Source organism: Perca flavescens, chromosome 10, assembly GCF_004354835.1.
Source record: "Perca flavescens isolate YP-PL-M2 chromosome 10, PFLA_1.0, whole genome shotgun sequence".
Classification (NCBI taxonomy): Eukaryota; Metazoa; Chordata; class Actinopteri; order Perciformes; family Percidae; genus Perca; species Perca flavescens.
The window spans coordinates 11,970,448-11,990,063 of record NC_041340.1 but is presented as its reverse complement, the minus strand read 5'-3'; the positions used below and the strand labels follow the sequence as shown (position 1 = coordinate 11,990,063).

The 19,616-nt window shown below is 39.0% G+C and overlaps 3 protein-coding genes and 1 non-coding gene across 4 annotated transcripts; 1 reads left to right on the top strand and 3 right to left on the bottom strand.

Moving 5' to 3' along the window:
• Window positions 1-434: 434 nt before the first annotated feature.
• On the bottom strand, window positions 435-516 carry trnal-aag (transfer RNA leucine (anticodon AAG)). Its single transcript has one exon. It is a non-coding gene; the product is annotated as a tRNA-Leu (tRNA).
• Window positions 517-1,492: 976 nt separating this feature from the next.
• aurkb (aurora kinase B) lies at window positions 1,493-7,288 on the bottom strand. Its single transcript, XM_028589411.1, has 9 exons — window positions 7,151-7,288; window positions 6,055-6,093; window positions 5,767-5,848; window positions 5,639-5,684; window positions 5,331-5,519; window positions 4,766-4,904; window positions 4,392-4,540; window positions 4,065-4,239; window positions 1,493-2,005 (listed from the first exon to the last, which is right to left on the bottom strand). Exons 1-9 carry the CDS (start codon window positions 7,154-7,156, stop codon window positions 1,832-1,834), a joined length of 999 nt encoding a protein of 332 aa, XP_028445212.1. The 5' UTR covers window positions 7,157-7,288; the 3' UTR covers window positions 1,493-1,831.
• Window positions 7,289-7,877: 589 nt separating this feature from the next.
• Window positions 7,878-11,801, bottom strand: LOC114563052 (F-box/LRR-repeat protein 12). The gene is made up of 3 exons (XM_028589828.1): window positions 11,341-11,801; window positions 11,139-11,214; window positions 7,878-10,081 (listed from the first exon to the last, which is right to left on the bottom strand). Exons 1-3 carry the CDS (start codon window positions 11,442-11,444, stop codon window positions 9,032-9,034), a joined length of 1,230 nt encoding a protein of 409 aa, XP_028445629.1. The 5' UTR covers window positions 11,445-11,801; the 3' UTR covers window positions 7,878-9,031.
• cops6 (COP9 signalosome subunit 6) lies at window positions 11,546-18,500 on the top strand. The gene is made up of 10 exons (XM_028589829.1): window positions 11,546-12,005; window positions 13,332-13,457; window positions 13,611-13,742; window positions 14,370-14,458; window positions 14,913-14,975; window positions 15,074-15,121; window positions 15,233-15,347; window positions 16,730-16,822; window positions 17,054-17,154; window positions 18,047-18,500. The coding sequence occupies exons 1-10, from the start codon at window positions 11,963-11,965 to the stop codon at window positions 18,185-18,187; spliced, it is 951 nt and encodes a 316-aa protein (XP_028445630.1). The 5' UTR covers window positions 11,546-11,962; the 3' UTR covers window positions 18,188-18,500.
• Window positions 18,501-19,616: the final 1,116 nt, after the last annotated feature.

The following is a 19,616-nucleotide window of genomic DNA, read 5'->3' as shown; positions in this document are numbered from 1 at the left end:
TTCTGGTGGTACTGTGTGCAAGGTCCATCGCTAAATAAATTAAAAACAGTGACAGCAGGAAAGACATTCTTGACATGAGACAGAATGATTCACACTCGTTGATATTTGGGTTGACTAACTCCATGTAACGTTATGGTCATGTGGCGACATCTAGCGGTTTAAATGCAGCAAGAAACATCCACACGTTCTCGTCTCCACTCCCTTGACACGGTATCAAGTTATTCGGTGTAAATTGTTTTCGATTAATTTAACTAACATTAACATTAGATCACGTTACAAACTTCCAAACCTAACTAATAAGACTTAACGTTACTATGATTTATGTTGTTACAGACGCTTAACGGCTTTATAAAACCTCTCAGAATTTCACCGACTGTATGAAATAGGTTCAAATCGTTCAATTAGATGGTTTGAGAAAGAGAAGACAAAAATTATGGCAGCGGCGGGATTCGAACCCGCGCCCCCGAAGAGACTGGAGCCTTAATCCAGCGCCTTAGACCGCTCGGCCACGCTACCGTAGAGACAACGATGGTGAACGACTTATTTGTATCACATACACATGTCACTTTATTTCCATATTACATTCATTTCCGTTTTGTTGACGTACACCTGGGCCACGTTCAGCCCATTGACTGTACATATTAACGGTCTATGGTTCTGCCCCGACAAAAAGTAGCAACACGTTTTTAAAACTGAAACGGGGGTGCGTTTAACACCCTGTTGTGTGCGCAAGCGCTCTGCCTTTGTATTACCACGAGTTTACAGACATTGCTGATTGGATGGGTATCACTTGTGACACAGTATAAACGAGACACCCACCAAACGAGAAAAAAAACATATGTCAAAGCCGTTGCACACTAGCCCAATTGCCCCTGGCTGCAAAATAAATTTGCTGCCACTACGATGCGTCTAGATTTCTAGGCTAGTCGCACACCGTTCCGAGGAAAACATGTCGTTCAACACGGAAACCGTAGCAAAACAGTGCACACCGTTTTTAGATTGAATGTGTCCCTGGCTAAATGCAACAGCCCTGTAAAATAATTCTACCTTCATGAAGATCATTTTCTTTAAACTGAATATTTAGTCTACCCTGATTGATGTTGACAATATTAAAATTGAATTGAATCAACAACTTTGTAAAACAGTTTCAACTGAATATAACTTCATAAAAACGTAGGACTTATTGCAGAGTGGAGTTTTAATGAACTGCAGTAGTTTTAGCTAGGTGTACCTAATAAACTGTCATAGATCCTACTATAAACTGTTAACTGAGTGTATTTCTTAACTTCCCAAAGTTATTACCAATATGTACTAATCTTATGTTATGATATATTGTTGGGGTTTGCAATGTGGCCACAACATTTACATAATCAATTATTCATTAAAAAAGGGCCACAAATCATTGTATAATATTTATTAGAAATTTAAAGTATAGCTTGAGGCAAAATAAAACATGCTTTCCACCCCAAACCTCAAACACCTCATTTTAAACTACTTGAGAATATAGTCAGCTTTAATCAGTCTAACAGTAGTACTTTGGTGTCAACACTGTTGCCAGATACAGAAATTCAAAATTGAGCTGTGTTCATTTAAAAAGGTTTCAGAGAAGAAATGACAATAAAAAACACAAAACACCTCTAGGCAACATACTAGACATACATAATGACATCACACTGTACAATATAAAAGAAAGTGGGTATGCATTTATACCAATCATAAAATGTGCCAGAATAACGGCAGTTTGAAGCCCATGGCAGTGAAACCAAAACATGCTGGCCCAGAGTCACTTGTGAAGGACAGATAAACACCCTCGGTGGCAGACCAGTTGGACTCAGGATTTCTTGGTGGGGCAGATGGGGGGTAGGACTCGGCGGGAGTTGGCGCGCACCCACGGGTGATCAATGACACTCTGTAGTGAGAGACGATCGATAGGGCTATGGCGAAGCAGCTTGCTGATCAGGTCCTGTGCACCGGCTGAGACGTTTTTAGGGAACTTTAAATCCACCTGCAAACAGTAAAATAGCATTTGTTAATTAAATCTGAACAATGACTGGTGCAGTAGAAACTATGACATTGATTAAGACCTTCCTCTGAAGAATATTTCACGCTAGCTCCTGTTGCAGAAATTTAAGGCACAATGTGGTTGTGTGTCTATTGTATTAGGGATGCACAACCTTAAAATTAACCTTTAGATTTTTAAATACCTTTGGATTGACTCACTGATGAATTTTAAACAGTTATTTTCCAATACCAGCCAGTTGCATATTGAAAGGTATTCTACAGGGTTTACGGATTAAAACACTTATTTTCAAAAAAAAAGTTTTCTGAAATCAGAGAAAAATAATAATGCCCAGATAAAAATACCCGAAGACCAAATGTTTGAAACATGGGTTTAAATGATTAACTGATCATCAGTTCATCATAGACAAGATTATGATTCAACAGAACAGATGTGGACTAACAGGATAAGCTCAACATTGGCCATTTATTGTTATTTTGCATTTGGTTAATTTAAAGGATTGTTCCAGTCTGTTGCCAATTGGGTCTAATTTTGGCCATCATTTCTAACATAATGATAACACTGCTACGACTGACAAAGAAACACCAGGGGCCCGTTTCAGGAAGGAGGTTTAACAACCTCCGAGTCTAACCCTGATGTCTGATGACGTTTACACGTGGCCGGCTATTTTCATAAACTGATATTTCAACCTCTCGGTTTTCAGGAAAGTGTTTGTTTATATGTACCCGTGTATATATGCCGTCAATACAGTCAAGAGCACGCCAGACCTGTAGGTGGCAGTGTAACGAGAAGCTCAAGCCCATGTTAGCAAATCAGAATCCCGACAATAGCAACAGCAGCAACCAATCATGTCCTCTTTCTCTCTCTCGGCTGCCTAAACCTCCGTTTGTCTCAGTTTACATGCAAACAAAGTTTTCCAAAATCTCCACTTTGGCCGGAGTTTTTAGAAATAATCGTTTTCTGTGATAAAAACTGGGTTTTCGTGTAAATGAGAGGCCAAACCGCAGGAAAATATCTGCGTCTTCCCTTCGTGTAAACGGGGCCTGAGTTGATTTACCCTGAGATAGGAAACTGAGTTTTCGGTTTCAGAACAGCTGATATGAGTTGGTTCAATCAACTCCGAGTAGGTTCACGCACGTGCACCACCACAATAAAAAGGCAGCATGAATGGAGCCATGATACTATGATTCACCATGGTAACAACCACAAACAAACAGGTCGGCAGAAATACTCATGCGCACAATACAGCGAGTTTGACCAGGTATTTCGTAAAAAAAAAAGCAACACAGCGGCTGCTGCAAAAGAGAACTTCCGTGAGAGAAAATTGGTGCTACAGTAAATGCGTATATTCCAATATAGTGTATATCATATTTAATCATAAGTATAGCCTAATATTACTGGTGAAATTATATTGAACCTATAATCTATTTCATTTAGGTGCAATACTGCGGGCGAAAAAGTACTAGGTCTACTAATCCTAATCTGAAGTAATACAGCTTCTTCATCAAGGGGAACGTTGACAAAAGGAAATGCCACGTTTTGATTTAAAAAAAAAAAAAAAAAACACTGTTTTATAGTCTGCCCAACATGGTTAATAAACCAACACTTTTTTTATTCAAGCACATAAACTGCGCTAAAATGCACCTGATACAGACTGAATGACTGAGGAAATGAAAGAGGGATGTGTCAGCAGGCTGGGCTGGTGTCAGAGGGAGGAGATTGAGAGAAACTCGAGGTTTCTTGAAGAAAACTTGCTCCCAACCAGGTTCGGTACACAGGTTCAGTTACCATAGTAACTGACTTTGGAGGTAAAGTTACCACTCTTTCTGAAACAGAAAACCCAGAGTTTCCCTCATCTCAGGGTTAACAAACTCAGAGTTTTCACTAAACCTGCTTTCTGAAACGGACCCCTGCATTCAGACGCAGACCACTTTGTTTGAATGAAAGTGGATTCTGCCAGACGTTTCTGCCAAACTTTCCTTTGGAAGAGCTTACATTACATTTATATTTGTCCAATTGGATATATTAGACACCCAACACCAACCTTCATAATTCTTTTGTACGTTTCTGAATGGCTGGCAGTTTCAAAAGGGGGGTTGCCAACCAAGCATTCGTAGCAGAGGACCCCGATGCACCACAGGTCCACCTTCTCACTGTGAGTGTGCCCCTCGATCATCTCTGGAGGGAGGTAGTCCAGTGTCCCGCACATTGTACGACGTCTGGATGGGTTTAAAACAACGAGGTGAGCAGGGAAAGCAGAGAAGCAGCAACAAGCAGATTCATGTGAAATGATACAGCGGTATCAAGCAGTGTCTGACAGAACCGTGGTGCGCTGACATTATAAAACCTTAATGGCACTGTGGTTCCTCACCTTAGAGAAGGTGCATGGACGGACCAACCAAAATCAGCAATTTTCAGCTCTCCACGATAGCCAAGCAGCAGATTCTCCGGCTTGATGTCACGATGAATCACTTTCTTCTCATGGCAATACATCAGTGCATCGGATATCTCCTCCATGTACTGGAAATGTAAAGAGGTTGGCATCGGATCACAACAAGACTTTAACAAGAGTTTAAATCAAGTATTCAAGGGAATTAAAACAAGATTGTAGATGTAATCAAGTCCAGTGGTCTAACTGCTATTTTGAAAACTGGATACAGTGAAAATTTGCTTAATTACCCTCCAACAACTTACAAATTAGGTTCACTGACAAAAACAGCACAAAAAAGCAGCAACAACTCTTACTGTGGCAGTACGCTGTTCATCAAATCTTCCACATCTTTGTAGCTCCTTGTACATTTCACCACGTGGGGCATACTCAAGCACCAGGAAGACCCTCTTTCGGTCATGGAAATAATTGTAGAAGCGCAAAATGTTGGGGTGCCTAAGGACAAAACAGATTATGTTTTGAGGCAGCCTTTAAACTGTTTTCAACACAAAGTGAAAGGTATTTAAATCAAGCCTGTTAAAGTCGAGTAAATAGAAGTAGAATTAATTTGTTATGGGATCTACTTGATAAGCAAAACGACAAAAAGTTTGTGGAAAATGTACCTAGTTAGCCAATAGAGAAATGTAGTACTGTTTTCATGTAACTCACAGCACATCTTACCTACAAATAATGATTCTAAGCATTTGATAAGTGTTCCTGTAATCGTCAGTAGATGGTAGGAAATAGCCTGAAGGGAAGTTAGACCGAGAAGTTGCACTCAGGGACATTTTGCCCAGAAGTAAGGCTATCAAGTGGTTACTCTATGGTTAGTTTGAGGAAGGCAAATATACTATTTATGAAAATGTTCTTCAGGATACTCACTTGAGATGTGCCTGAATCTCAATCTCCCTCCTGAGTTGATGCTCCACACCCTCCTTCTCCATCTGTGACTTGAACAACACCTTCAGCGCCACGATGGTCTGCAGCTTCTTCACCCTCGCAAGGTAGACATTACCAAATTTGCCCTTCCCTAGTGGTCGACCAATGTCAAAGTCATCGATGGAGATTTTTCTGATGCAAAGTATAAAGATAGATATGTTAATCACTTAGATGTATGAAACCTCTACAAAAAAAAAGAAAAAACAGAACTGGCTACGAACAACTCGAGAAGTACTAGAGAATATCCTTACTTTGAGGCTGCACTGGAGGACGAGCCTACACACTCTCTCCCAGGGCCTGAAAAATATTATATAATCAAAAACAGGCACATTTCTTTAGGGGTCAGGCTGTTTTCTGTGCGTGAGGAGGGTAATGTTACCTGTGATGGCATTTTTGTCCATCTCTGTTCGTGGCTTCACCTGAACACGCTGTGGACCTGCCACCATGCTTGGTGTTACTAACTAATACGTAGAAGCAAACACACAGAATTAGAAACACGTTTTTATTGGGGTTTTTTTTCAGTCATAATAGTTTCCAATATTTTGTTATACACATCAGCCAATGCTGGCATTCCGATTTGTCAGTGCTAGTACAATTGCTGGTAATCAAATGTTGCTTAAACACAGCAGGCAAATAAACACATCTTTTTACAAATATTAGCGCTTACCGGTCGTTGGAAACCCCTGGGCTCATAATTTTCCTTATTCTGTAAATAAATACATACAGCTTACATTAACATACACTTAAGCTTATGTGTCTTTACTTGTCAGCGGCTTTTCTAGCTTTGAGTTGTATTTGGTATTTTAGACAATGTTTAAAGAATGCACAGTCAGCAAGCAGGAGGTTAAAGTAAGTTTGCAGCAATTCATCTTGAAATAAATCAATATGGCATGGCCCACATTTCTTTTCTTTTTGGTGCAGCTGCTTTGCTCAATTTCGGTGCCACCTTTAATAGGCCAGAATGATGACTCAAAGTTGAGTCAGCAGTACCCACCTTTGAGAAAATACAGTAAACATATTTTAGTACAATCTACAACAATACCGCAATATATCTTCCATAGACTACGAATCAAAGATGTATAACGTTACATTAAATAAACAGTGGCAAAATAAAGCATATGATCTGCCTTGTTGTGGACTGGATGGCATTAGACTGTACAAGTGCTCCTTCTAGTCTGGTAATGTTATTTCAGTGTACATTTTCAGCATCATATTGTGCAAAGTGTGTCGTTGTAGTTCAATGTTTTACTAAATAAACCATGCTTTAACGCCCAATGATTGTTATGTTTTCAGTTACAGACTTGTAACGTTATTATCTAGTTAGTTTCAAGTGCTTCCGGTGGGCTCAGTTAGTACGTTTAGCTTACAACGTTAACGTAACTCCTTCCAAAAAATGATAAAAGGTTCAGTAGGCCACTGTTTGGGTAACTTGACGTTAGGCTAACGTTACCATTGGCCCCCTTGCCTCATGTTGGTGCAGGGTATACCTAGCTAACGTAATTCAGTTTAAACAACACCTGCTAATTTATATAATTCACTGTGAAAGTACGTTATATACTGCTTGTTATTCTTTTTAACACAAAACAACGTGGCGTCATGCTAAGTTAGCTTAGGAGGGTAACTGTTAACGTAGCTACCAAACCCAACGCTAACGTCAAACTTTGTCTTACTTAAGCATTATAACTTGCGCGTATATGAATCGTTCGTTGCACTTATCTGCTCAGTCTTATTTCTCTATCATTGATTCAACAAACAAAAGTTACCTGCATCGTAGTGACAAATTGTAGTTAGAACGTTTTAGTAAAGAAAGCCCAGCGTTATTTTGAACTTCTTCGGCCGCCAACGTTTTCAAAATGCTACCCTTGACGAACGCGATTGGTCGGGGTGCTACACACAGAGGGTGCCCATTGGCCGGGATTGTTGCAAGAGAAAACGTGTGATTGGTGTACACCGATGTTAGTCAGATGTCGGCCCGCCTTCATTTCTTATCTATTTTGTCAACTGTGTTTTAGGTACATTACTGTTGTTTTATGGTCAAATTAACTTAATCATATCTCCATTTACGTTTCCTAAAATGAATATGGCTATACCCGTGATGTCATGAACTTTTTAAAAGCCGTTTAGAACATCAGACAGGTCCCTAGAGTCTCACTCAAATATGAGCTCCACCTCCATGACCCCTTTGTCTCTGCTTCCTGTTGTGGTGTTGAGAGGTTGTTTTAATTGCCAATATCTAGAACTGCAACTAACAACTACTATTGTGAAATATTTGCCGGTTAGTTATGTTATAATGAGTTAAGTTAATATGGGCAGGCTTGTTGATCAAGTCAGTTACAAGCAACAAAGACCTTTTTATGAAGTTTTTTAGAGAATGATGCAATTAATAATGAATTAACTAATGCGATACAAAAAAGACAAATTATACTTAATGATGTAATGTTCAAAATAGGTTTATTGAAAACAATTTTTCATTTATAATTCTAACAAAGGTTAAAATGATAAAGGTTGGTTTGCAACAATGCAACACAATTCATGTCAATGACACAGATCTTCCATGTTTTTACTACTGACATTTACGATTACCATTTCTGATTTTATAATTTCTAAAAATCATACAGGAAAGAAAATGGTAAAGTAAGGGAGAATTGGGACTTGATAAAGACTACTTTAAATATGTTATGCTGTTTTTCTGTAACACCAATACCAAACACTTGCTTGTATCAGATATATTTTATGATATATACATTGTTGAAAAACAGTTGAGGAACAGGAAACAGGTGGATCATTGCCAGCAGCATGCTTCAGTTCTCTGCCTTTGTAGCTAACACCTGCTTGTGTCTTTACACAGTGACAGTTCCCTATATTGTTTAACACAGTATTGTGTTTAAAGAGTACATTTACTTTTGTCCAAATATGATCTATGAATTACCTTGAGCCATAAATGTATCTACCGTCCAAACTGTTTATAATGCTGTAGCTCTAACTATAACATTTAGGGGTTCTCTGAGGCAAAGTTGCAAATCAAAGAGGCAAGACTGCTTTGTGGGAAGATTTTTTTTTTCATCAATGTGATGAAGTATCTTAATTTGTCAGGTATTTTTTTAATTAGCTGAATTGGCCAACAGACATTCCCGTCTGGTTACTTTATCATTTGATTTTCAATAAAAAATGTTTTAAAAAAGTACTATAGCACAAGATATAGCACTTTTAAAGTAACCTTTTATTCAAGTTTGATGAAAAATGATTTGAAAATATTCTTTCAAAACCAAAATGAAAGACATATACATATTAACCAAAAATATGGTCCTCAATCATATGTAACATTTCTCTTATCTAGAAGCCAAAGATCTTTTGCACAGTTGACAACTGGGTTTCCTCCTCTGGCTATTGAAGTTGGCAGTTAAAAAAATATTTATTAATATTTATGACATGGTCTGAATATCTGATTAATATCTGGAGCTGGCTCCAGTGAATTTGAGATATCCCATCAGCCCATGTGCGCTGGGCATAGTTATAAACATGACACAATAATAAAAACATAAGTCATTCATTATACCCATAAGCTTCAATAAATTACATATGCCAGCATGTGTGAAAGAATTGTATCTATATTGGCCACTTGTATACAGCAGTAGAGACCTCATTTAGTCTGCATTGATCTGAACAGAGCAGTTGGTGAAAACTAGTGTGCAGGATGGCAGCAGAACAGCCAGTGAGCGACGCAAACTTGGAATGGGATCGTTCATGTCTAGTGTCTTGTTCTCATCATTGCTGTTATCTCCACCTGCAGCTTCCTCATTGTCCTGCTCTTCTCCACCACCACCACCCTCCCCCTCCACTACTGGTGGACACTGCCGAGGCTGGAAGATTACGTCCAAAAACTCCAGCTGGCGGAGCCCACGAAGCATCCTGCAACTCCGTACTATCTGCATCTCGCTAAGCGTGCAGGCCCATAGGCACAGACACTTCAGGTCCTTCAGCCGGCTGGCACAGAGCAAACCTGGCCCCACCTCCTTACCCCCAAGACTCAGTTCCTCCAGTCCGAGCCATCCTGCCCCCAGCCCCAGGGAGGCCATCTGTAACTGGTAGCCTTGCCGCCCGGTGATGCCTATTTCCAGAAACTTTAGCCTGGAAAGCCCTTCCACACCACAGACCCCGTCCTTAGCAGCACTGCTCCTGAGCCCGTTAGCCGTCACACGAAAGGTGTCACGCAGCTCCAAACGACTGAGCCTCTCCCATGATGTCAGACTCTGCAGATGCTGGTCTGTGAAAGAGGGCACGTTGTTAAGAACTAACCTCCCAATACCAATCCCTGATGGAGAGCCAAGGCCTTTTCCTTTACGATCCCTTCCTTGCTGTTGAGCACCAACACTGGATGTGGCTTCAGATCTTTCTTGGGAACAAGCAGGTGAAGGAAGAGTCTGGTTGAAAAATTCACGAGGCAGCTCACACCCACGCAGCTCCAACACCTGCAAAGATGGAGGTAGGAGCTGGCAACTAGGCAGGCTTCGCAGGTCTGCGTGCAGAAGATAGAGCTTACTCAGGCGAGGGCACTTTGTGGACAAAGCTTTGAGCCAAGACTCAGAGAGAAAGGTGCCCCCTCGGGCAGAAAGCAGCAAACCGCGTAATCGTAGGCACCTTAGTCCACAACCTAGGTACTGACGTAGCAGGAGCCAAAGTGTGCGGGATGTCACCTAACACACAATGGACAGTCCATGACATGTGTGTGTTGGGGGATGAGGGGTCAGAAGAAAAATTATTTCTGTCAGTTATTGCATAGATATACAGAACCAATGTAAACTATGTAAAAGCATTTACTTCAACAGGGGCTTATGGCCAGAGAAGCACATTTAATACACAAAGGCCATTCAAAGTACTTCACAAAATGCATTGAAATTATTGAAAAGGAAATACAGCATAAAACATTGAGATTTAAATTAAAATGTTATAAACCGTTTAAAAAAGAAATTCAAAAGATGAATTAGAGAAATAATAGAAGATAGGTAAAGGTGTGCAAGGTGCATAATGACGAGTGCTAAAGGTTCAGTCAAAGGTGGTGGAGAACATCAAAGTTTTTCTTCTATCTATAGTCAAATTCAGTTTCTTCTGGAAATTTGTTCCAGCTCTGTGGAGCAAAGTAACTAAATGCTGCTTCTGCATGTTTAGTCTGGACTCTGGGAACAGTCAGCAGACTGATACCAGAGGACCTGAGAGGCCAAGTGGTTTCATATGGTAAAGACATTTAGAGATGCATTTTATGTATCAGAACTTTAACTTTTATTATATGAAACACTGGATGCCAGTGCAGAGTATTGGAGTTAATGTGTTCAGTAGTCTCCATTCTTCGAGAGGCTCTTGTATTGTACATACTGAGATCATTTTCAATTAAATGGCTCCACAAAACCTGCAGATATTCGAGTGTATGGATGATCCCATCAAGATCAATTCTTGATGCACATAAGTTTGCTTACTTTGTATCAAAAGCCTGAAAAAAAAGAAGGCCATACTTGGTTTTTAGTTCATAGACCCTTAGCCTTTCTTCTGTATCGCCAAGCTTTACCACGTAAAGTCATTGCTTTTGGGGTTGGTACATATGATTTCCATGTATTAGTACTCGTATGTGTTGAGGGGCGGTTTAATCAGATTGCATGTTGTGGCTATGTCCCCCAAATAAAATAAACACTAGAGTTACACACTGTATGAAAGGATCAATCAAAAGAAAAAGCGTGTAGCCACATCACCAGTACTTACCCCTTTCCATGCCGTCAGATCGACAAATCTCCACAGTCTTTGGTCTTTGACAAGGCGTTTCCATCTCTTACACACTCTGAAAAACACCGTAAAATACAACAAATAACTTCCTCATGTGACGTGAGTAACAACAAAGGCTAAGCTGAGTTCCACAAGACGAATAACTGGTAAAATACAGTCAGCAAAGTGAAATTCCCCTTACCTTCCGGCTCTGACGAGCTCTCGCACGCTCAAATACGACAACACGTCAATTAAAATGTTTTCTGGAAAGTAGTCCAGCATGTTACAGGCTTTAAATTCATCCATTTTGTAAACAGAACTATTTAACCCTCGGACACGGACTGATATCCCGACGCACACAGGTTGCGCCTACATCAGCAATCCCCAGGAAACAGCAGCCTATTGACTGTAGGACCCATTGGCTGTTAATAGTCAATGGGACCGAGCGGCAGTTTGCCGATTAAATCAAATATGCATCTTAGCGTGTCTCGGTTAAAAGTAGTCTCTTGATTTCTGTAAACACCTCCAGTGTATGACAGTAGAGCACAAAAGCGTTTCCCACAAAAGCAAAGCGTTTTTATAAATTTATATTAGCAGTTCCTGCCGCCCTGCGGTTACCGAAAGAATTTCAGCACGGTGAACTCTGGGCGGAAGAGCAGGAACTGTGCACGTTCACGTGAGCGGCAACCGCTTGTGATCAAACCAGCTTCCCCTCTGCCGCCTTCCCCAAATTGAAATGACTAGAGGCGGCGATTTACCGCGCGGCGACGTGAAACTCCCTTTAGGTGAACAGTCCAGTGCGCCTGCGCGGTTTACCGGACAAGATGGCGACCAGCAATGGTGGAGGAATGGAAGTGGATGGGGCAGGCAAGTATTTCTCACTTATCTCATACTTTCTGCCTGATATTTACATGTATATGTATGCAGATTGTCTCACGTGTCGTATATTTGTGTTACGAGTGGCCGTAATTGGTGAATTAGTGGTGTTAAAGGTGGCAAGTAGCGAGCTTGCTGACATAAGCGGGTTAACGTACACGGTTTTGTTATAAAGCTGTCAACAAATTCATCACTTTGGAGGTTTGAGTTAGTATTATTATTATATTTTACTGCTCTCTTATTGGAGTTTGCATTAGGAATGTAAACCTTAAATCAGCCAGCTGAGGCAGGTTTGTCCCATACTGACTACCTATGACAACAACCCAATCTCAAATTAGGGCTTGTCCTGGACGTCCGCTGTCCATGTGATGAACCAACGTATCGGTCTATCTCTATCGTTCAATATTTAATATTCAAATATTTCATTTCATTTGTTATAACAGAGCATAAACATAACATTAACAGAGCAATAAAAATAACAGAATATACAAGGGAGGCCCAAAGCCTAAAAGGCTTATCAGGGCTCTCCCCAAGTTGTAATGCAGTTTAGGTCCTAAATACTTTACAGAAAATTGAGCGAGGTTTTAACAAGGGGAATATGAAGGTGGCTTGACTGTCTGTCTGAATTTAATTTAAAATTTAATAAAAAATATTTCACGCAGTTTGTCATTGAACAACTATCAAATAAAGCAACAAAACACAAATTAAGGGCATCATGTTTTATTAAGTTATATAATAGTAGTATAAGTAATAATAAGTTAAAGATATTAGCTTTAAATACATCACTGACGGCCTTTATATTATCAAATATTTGTGGTTCTAAATTGAGCCAATTGATACTGGATTTTTCAGGCCAATGTTGATATTTTAGAGTTAAAAACTTCTGATAAGACTATATCGGTCAATATTTTTTTTCTTTCACCATAGTTGCATAACTTAAACAAAAAAAAATTATAATGTCGATTAAGATATATTTGTAATGAGCTAATATCAGCCTGCCGGTTTATTGGTCTGGCTCTATTGTTGTATTGGCTTCAAACACGCATCACTGAATCCCTACTTGTCATTTTGGCAAATGTTTGTGGTTGTAGTTTTTAACAACTATCTTCATTTATTTCAGTTGTGTATGTTATTGAGAAATGAGGTTATGACTAACAGCTCAATCTCTACAAACTGTCAGGAAATTGGGAAAAATGTGCTTTACAACATCCAAGAGCCCAAGGTGACATCCTCAAATTGCTTGTTTTGTTTGACCAATAAACCAATAGTTGCTTTAGTATTAAAGGCCCTCTTGTTTTTGTCTCTGTGTGACTTTAGCCAGCCCCAGTGTTATGGCCGCAGGGGTCACCGGAAGCGTTTCTGTGGCCTTACACCCTCTGGTTATCCTCAACATATCTGACCACTGGATACGCATCCGCTCACAAGAGGGACGACCAATGCAGGGTATGTATAACAACGCTATGCAAGAAAGACGGCACGTAAGCAGTAACATAATGTACAGTTTGTCTCGTGTTCAGCGGAGTTATTCTTTAACTGAGTGTAATGAAACAGGTTATTATACATTATTGTGTTTTTTTTTTTTTTTCTCCTGCGTAGTGATTGGCGCCCTGATCGGGAAGCAGGAGGGGAGAAACATCGAGGTGATGAACTCCTTTGAGTTGCTGTCTCACACCATAGATGATCGGGTGCATATTGACAAGGAGTACTATTACATCAAGGAGGAACAATGTAAGTGGTTTGTTTGTGTGAAGGGCAAGAATACAGCAGTTTCTCCTTTTTATGAAAGCGCAGCCAGAATATTGTAGCCAGGTATAAGAATACTGAAGAAAAGTTACTCGCCTTCTTCACCCTGCTTGTAACCATCCAAATCCTTTTAAAGAAATATTAGTGTAAGATTGCTTCACCAAGGGATAGCAATATTGGATTTAGTTATTGATAAATGATTATTCATTAGTAGTCAAAGGTAGAGCTGGGCGATATGGAGAAAATCAAATATCGATATAATGGTGATATTGTAGGGTTGACTATTGGTGCTTTCACAAAATATTTACACAATGAGATTTTTGATAACTAATCATCAGTAATGTGGATATAATGACTAAGTGGGTAAAGGCAAATAATAGAACAGTCTTGTAAGTTCAGAAAATGACATCACTTTACTGTAATGCAGCCTTTTAAACTAGGAAAGACAACACTTGTGTCATATTACGATATCCAAAATTTAAGTCAATATCTGGCCTTTAAATAACAATATATAATATTGATATATTGCCAAGCCCTAGTCAACGGTTGTTAATACACACAATCCTGTGCTTGCTGTAGTTTTATTTTGTAATATTTCCTTTTGTCTCTCAGTCAAACAGGTCTTTAAAGAGATGGAGTTCTTGGGCTGGTACACCACAGGCGGCCCCCCTGATGCATCTGACATCCACATTCACAAGCAGGTAGGCAAAAGTTCTACATGTAAAGCAAAATGAAAGCAGAAGATGAAGATCCTTAACTTCTCTCAGATCCTCACTCACTGAGTCACAGCAGGTGGAAACCGCACACAGCTAGTTTAAAAGTCAAAGCAAGGCTGTCCTGCATTGACCAAGATTGATCAGTTACCTGAGCTACAACGTTTACGTTGAAAGCAAATAACAGAGCAGTAGCATTAATATTGCAGAGATTCTGACATGTTTTGTTAATGATTCACATTCAACCAATACAGAAATTTACTGATTTACAATACGTCAACTTTCAAAAACAACATGCAATGCCATCATTATATTACAAGCAGGTGATTTTTAACTTTTATTTTGTTGTTGATAATAAAAAAAAAAATCCTCTTAAAGTCTGATAGTTATTTAAGATGTGTGCAGTACATTTTCTTACTATTATTTCCCTCTTCCCTGCCAGGTGTGTGAGATTATTGAGAGCCCTCTCTTCCTCAAGCTCAACCCAATGACCAAACACACCGATGTAAGTCCCTCTGCATTTTCACATCAAGAATGAGAAAGCACCATGGTTGCATATTTAGATACAGCTGCTTTTAAACAATGTGTCATTTACTCCTTCAGCTTCCTGTTAGTGTTTATGAATCTGTGATTGACATCATCAATGGCGAGGTAATTTTTATATTTCACATCATCTACATATCCTTTCCTGCAGGAGTGACCCAGTTTCCCATAGAGATTTGAAGTTTTATCTCATTTTTTATGCGTGTGTTTTTAATCTAGGCTACTATGTTGTTTGCTGAGCTGACGTACACTCTTGCAACAGAGGAAGCAGAGAGAATCGGTGTTGACCACGTAGCTCGAATGACAGCCACAGGCACAGGAGAAAACTCGACAGGTAAGATTTAATATTAAAGCGAGTGAGTTTACGTGCACTCCAATGTTGCGTCAGCTGTAAGCCATTTGCACTCATTTGTTTTTAAAGGGCTTTTTGCTCGCAGGTTTCTCTACAGAGCTCCCCCTACAGCTTCGGAATAGATATTTGGCACTGTGTAAAAACTCGCTCGGTCAGTCTGCCGTTTCCTCTTTCTCTGTTCCTCCGACAATGCTTTCCTAGCTTTGTGCTTCTTTTTTGCTGCCTCAGCCATGACAATAGTGTGAAAAACTCCATCACTACCTTGTTCTTATAGCTAGCCGGTTCCTGGATGGTGGCGTGTATGTGTGCAGTGCCTAAAGCAATTTGTTACATCGTGAGACCTGATATCAGGTGATAACTTCCTGACGCTGAGGCCAGCGGCTCGCCGGCCAAAAGTTGCAAGGGGGGTTTTTCCACTCACAGGCGCTAGGGGAAAGCGAGACGACCAGCATTCAACCCGAAAAAAGTCATATAACCATTCCACTGTTCAGTTAAGGTAAATTGAGCTAAATAAACGGCATAGTTCCCCTTTGAGGTTGCTTTTATAAACTTGTTTATATAACGGTAACTCATAAAAGTCGTTATCTCTGCTCTTATCTCAGATTATGATAAACCTGAAGTGGCTATTGTAGCTAGTATTAGCTAAGATAGTTTCTTAGAGTTAGGATTAGTTAAATTTCAGTAGCAACGTTGTAACTTCTTTGTACTGCATATTTGTGAGTAGAATATGGAGAGACTGCATTCAAAATTTGAAGATTAAAAAGACAGACTTGGTAGAGCAGATTAGTTTTAGCTCCAGGTTGTAATGGACTGTCTTGTTTTCAAGATGTACTTACTAACAATCTCCTGTACACAAGACAAATTTTGGCAGGTATTTAGGATGAAAGTTTTATTATTCAATGCATGCTCAGTTTTCTGCCATATACGTACCGGTACCAGTTATTTATACTATTAAGATATTATTGTAACTACAACGTGCAGAATAAAATATTTCTAAGATAAAAAATATGTAAATCGTAAGACTTATCAATTTCATAATTCTGAAGCAGATCACAGGCTCTCTTATCACTTGCAAATTAGTCATTAGAATTACAGATGCTGCCACACATTAAATTCAAGATTTGTAGAGATGTCCCATAAAAAAGCAATTCAATAACACAGTAGATAATATACACACACACACAGAAAGCATACACACAGAAAACAATGCAAAAACAATAAAATGTATTCTTTTAAAGAAGATGGTTACAGTGCAACATTTTAAAATGGCTGTCCTGTGACCGGACTTATATTAGACCAAGTCATTAAAAATGAATTCTGTCTAAATAGGTTTTAACTCTAATATTCTCTCTGTCTTCTGTTAGTTGCTGAACACCTTATAGTCCAGCACAGTGCGATAAAGATGCTCCACAGCCGGGTGAAGATCATTCTTGAGTATGTCAAAGCCGTGGAATCAGGTGAGAGGACGATAGGGCCTTTTTAATGAAGCCATGAGAACAAAGAATGTGGAAATAAGTCTGGAAAGCAGCTGTTCTTAGATTAGATGTTTCCTTTTCCTCACTTTTACACCATTCAGGGAGGCCCCTCAGACACACCTCCATAATTACACTGTACTGTCTTGACAGGATAGTCTTATCTCACTGTTTTGCTACACAATGCTTTAACTAGTTTTTCTGTCTGTACTGCAGGAGAGGTGCCATTTAACCACGAGATCCTTCGAGAAGCGAATGCCCTGTGCCACAGATTGCCGGTTCTTAGCACCATAAAATTCAAAACGGACTTCTATGATGTAAGCAAGCTTTGTGTACCTTCATGTACAAAATGCTTGGTGAAAATGACAAAATATAAGGCTGACATTAGTCTGTTTTTCTTATTAACAAAATCCTGTGAAAAGGCTAAAACCAACATCCCTAAATACTGTGGTTTTCAGCCCAAAGTATGGGGAATTATTGTCTTTGTAGGGTGGACGCAGTTTGATGCATATGTTAAAAGAGTAGCGTAGTATGGACGTAGCGAGTGGTGTCTGAGTGAGACAGCTGTTGCCGATTAGAGCAGATGAGAAATTAGCAGTAAAGTTGTCACAGGTTAGTTAATGTACAGGTTAGGTTTCAGTTAGTCCATGAATAACTTGGAGTGCTTTCCGACCGGAAAGCAGGAAAGTTAGCTTGCTCTGTTTTCTGTAATTACTTTTTACGACATGCTATACTATGACTTTTTAATGACATTTTTAGGACATACTTTACTATGACTTTTTTAGGACACACTCTACTATGTTTCTTTATGACATTTTTAATGGCATACAGTCCACCAGCCAAGTGCTGGTAAAATATGCAATTGGCTGGTAGATTTGCTTCACTCACCAGCCAAAAAATCAATATCAGTTTTATTGAGCTGCTGGTAAAATTTGAACATTTACTATCCATTTGGCTGGTGGACAAAAAAGTTAATTTTGAACCCTGCAAACAATAAAGTGACATTATTTAAGTCACTGCTTGACTGATGTGGCTCATTTTTCCATCACACTTTACATCTCAATACTATTTGAATCTGCACATCAGACATAAACTCATACAAGTTAAAGTTTGGACTTGTTTTAATCCGTTTTTAGCAGACCGTCTTGTCACTCTGTGTTGAATTGCCGAGCCAGTGCTTTCTATAACTCTGCTTTTTTGACCCTGTAGCAATGTAATGACGTGGGCCTCATGGCCTACTTAGGCACCATCACCAAGACCTGCAACAGTATGAACCAGTTCATCAACAAGTTCAACGTCCTGTACGACAGACAGGGAATCGGCCGGAGGATGAGAGGACTCTTCTTTTGAGCTGGCAGAAAGACAAACAAGCACTGCAGTTTCTGTTTTTGTTTGTTTGTTTGTTTGTTTGTATTTTTGGTTAGCTAAAACAAATTCTACAGTAGTTTTCAAACCAGCTTACCATTTTTAACCACAAGTGTATCAAAAAGCACTTAATTACACTTATCGGTAAGAGATGTGTACAAAATCACTCAACTCTTTCTTGGTTATGCACAGAAATAAATCCACTGCACATGAACGTTATATTATTTTACCCCGTTTTTGTTTTATTGTTTCATGTTTCTGTATGTAATAAATGATCTGCTGATTTTTTTTCATGGGACTTTGACTCCTCTTCTTTCCAAGTTTAACTGATTGTAATAGGGTTGACATTATAGTAACCTGTGGCCTATCACAATACACTCTGATGGAAAAAAATAAAGTCATAGTATAGTATGTCCTAAAAAATCATAGTATAGTGTCATAAAAAAGTCAAAGAAGTCATAGTATGGTATGTCATAGTATTGTATGTCATTAAAAGTCATAGTATAGTAAGCCTTAAAAGTTAAAGTATAGTATGTCATCCAACAGTCATAGTATAGTAAGTCATCAAAAGTTATTGTGTAGTAAGTCATCAAAAGTCATAGTATAGTATGTAAAAAAAAAAAAAAAAAGTGATAAGAAAGTCATAGTAGGGTATGTCAAAAAAAGGCAAAGTATATGTTAATAAAAGTAATAAAGTCACAGTGTAGTATGTCCTAAAAATAATCATTAAAAGTCATAGTATAGTATGTCATTAAAAAGTCATAAAAAGTAATATTATAGTATGTCCTAAACATGTCATAAAAAGTCATAGAAAGTCATAGTATGTAATATAAAGTCAAAGTATTTTAGTCATAAAAATTGAATGTTTAAAAATAATAATTAAAAAGTCATAGTATAGTATATCGAAAAAAGTTATAAAAAAGTCAAAGTATAGTCTGTCGACAAAAGTCATAGTATAGTATGTTTAAAAACGTCATAGTATAGTCTGTTGACAAAAGTCAAAGTATAGTATGTCAAAAAAAGTAATAGTATAGTAAGTCAAAAAGTCATAGCTTTTTTAGTCTCGCTACTCCACATAGCATTAGGGGATGGGAGGAAAAGGTGCTCTGGTTTATTGGCATTTCTTCAAACCAATCACAATTGTCTTGGGCTGTGCTGAGCACCTGAGAAAAGCTGTGGTCCTGTCAGTACCCGATCCGTGCCGCTGTAAAATAGGCTCGGAAGGAACTTGTTTTGGTGGAACGTGTACGTTTAAAAGGTTGTTTTAGTCATGCAACAGAAAACTCAAATTGGACAGATAGTCTAGCTAGCTGTCTGGATTTACCCTGCAGAGATCTGAGAAAAGGTTAACCATAGTCCTCATAAATCGACCGGTGTTTAAAATGCCAACACAAAGGAAGCTCAAGGCAACAGA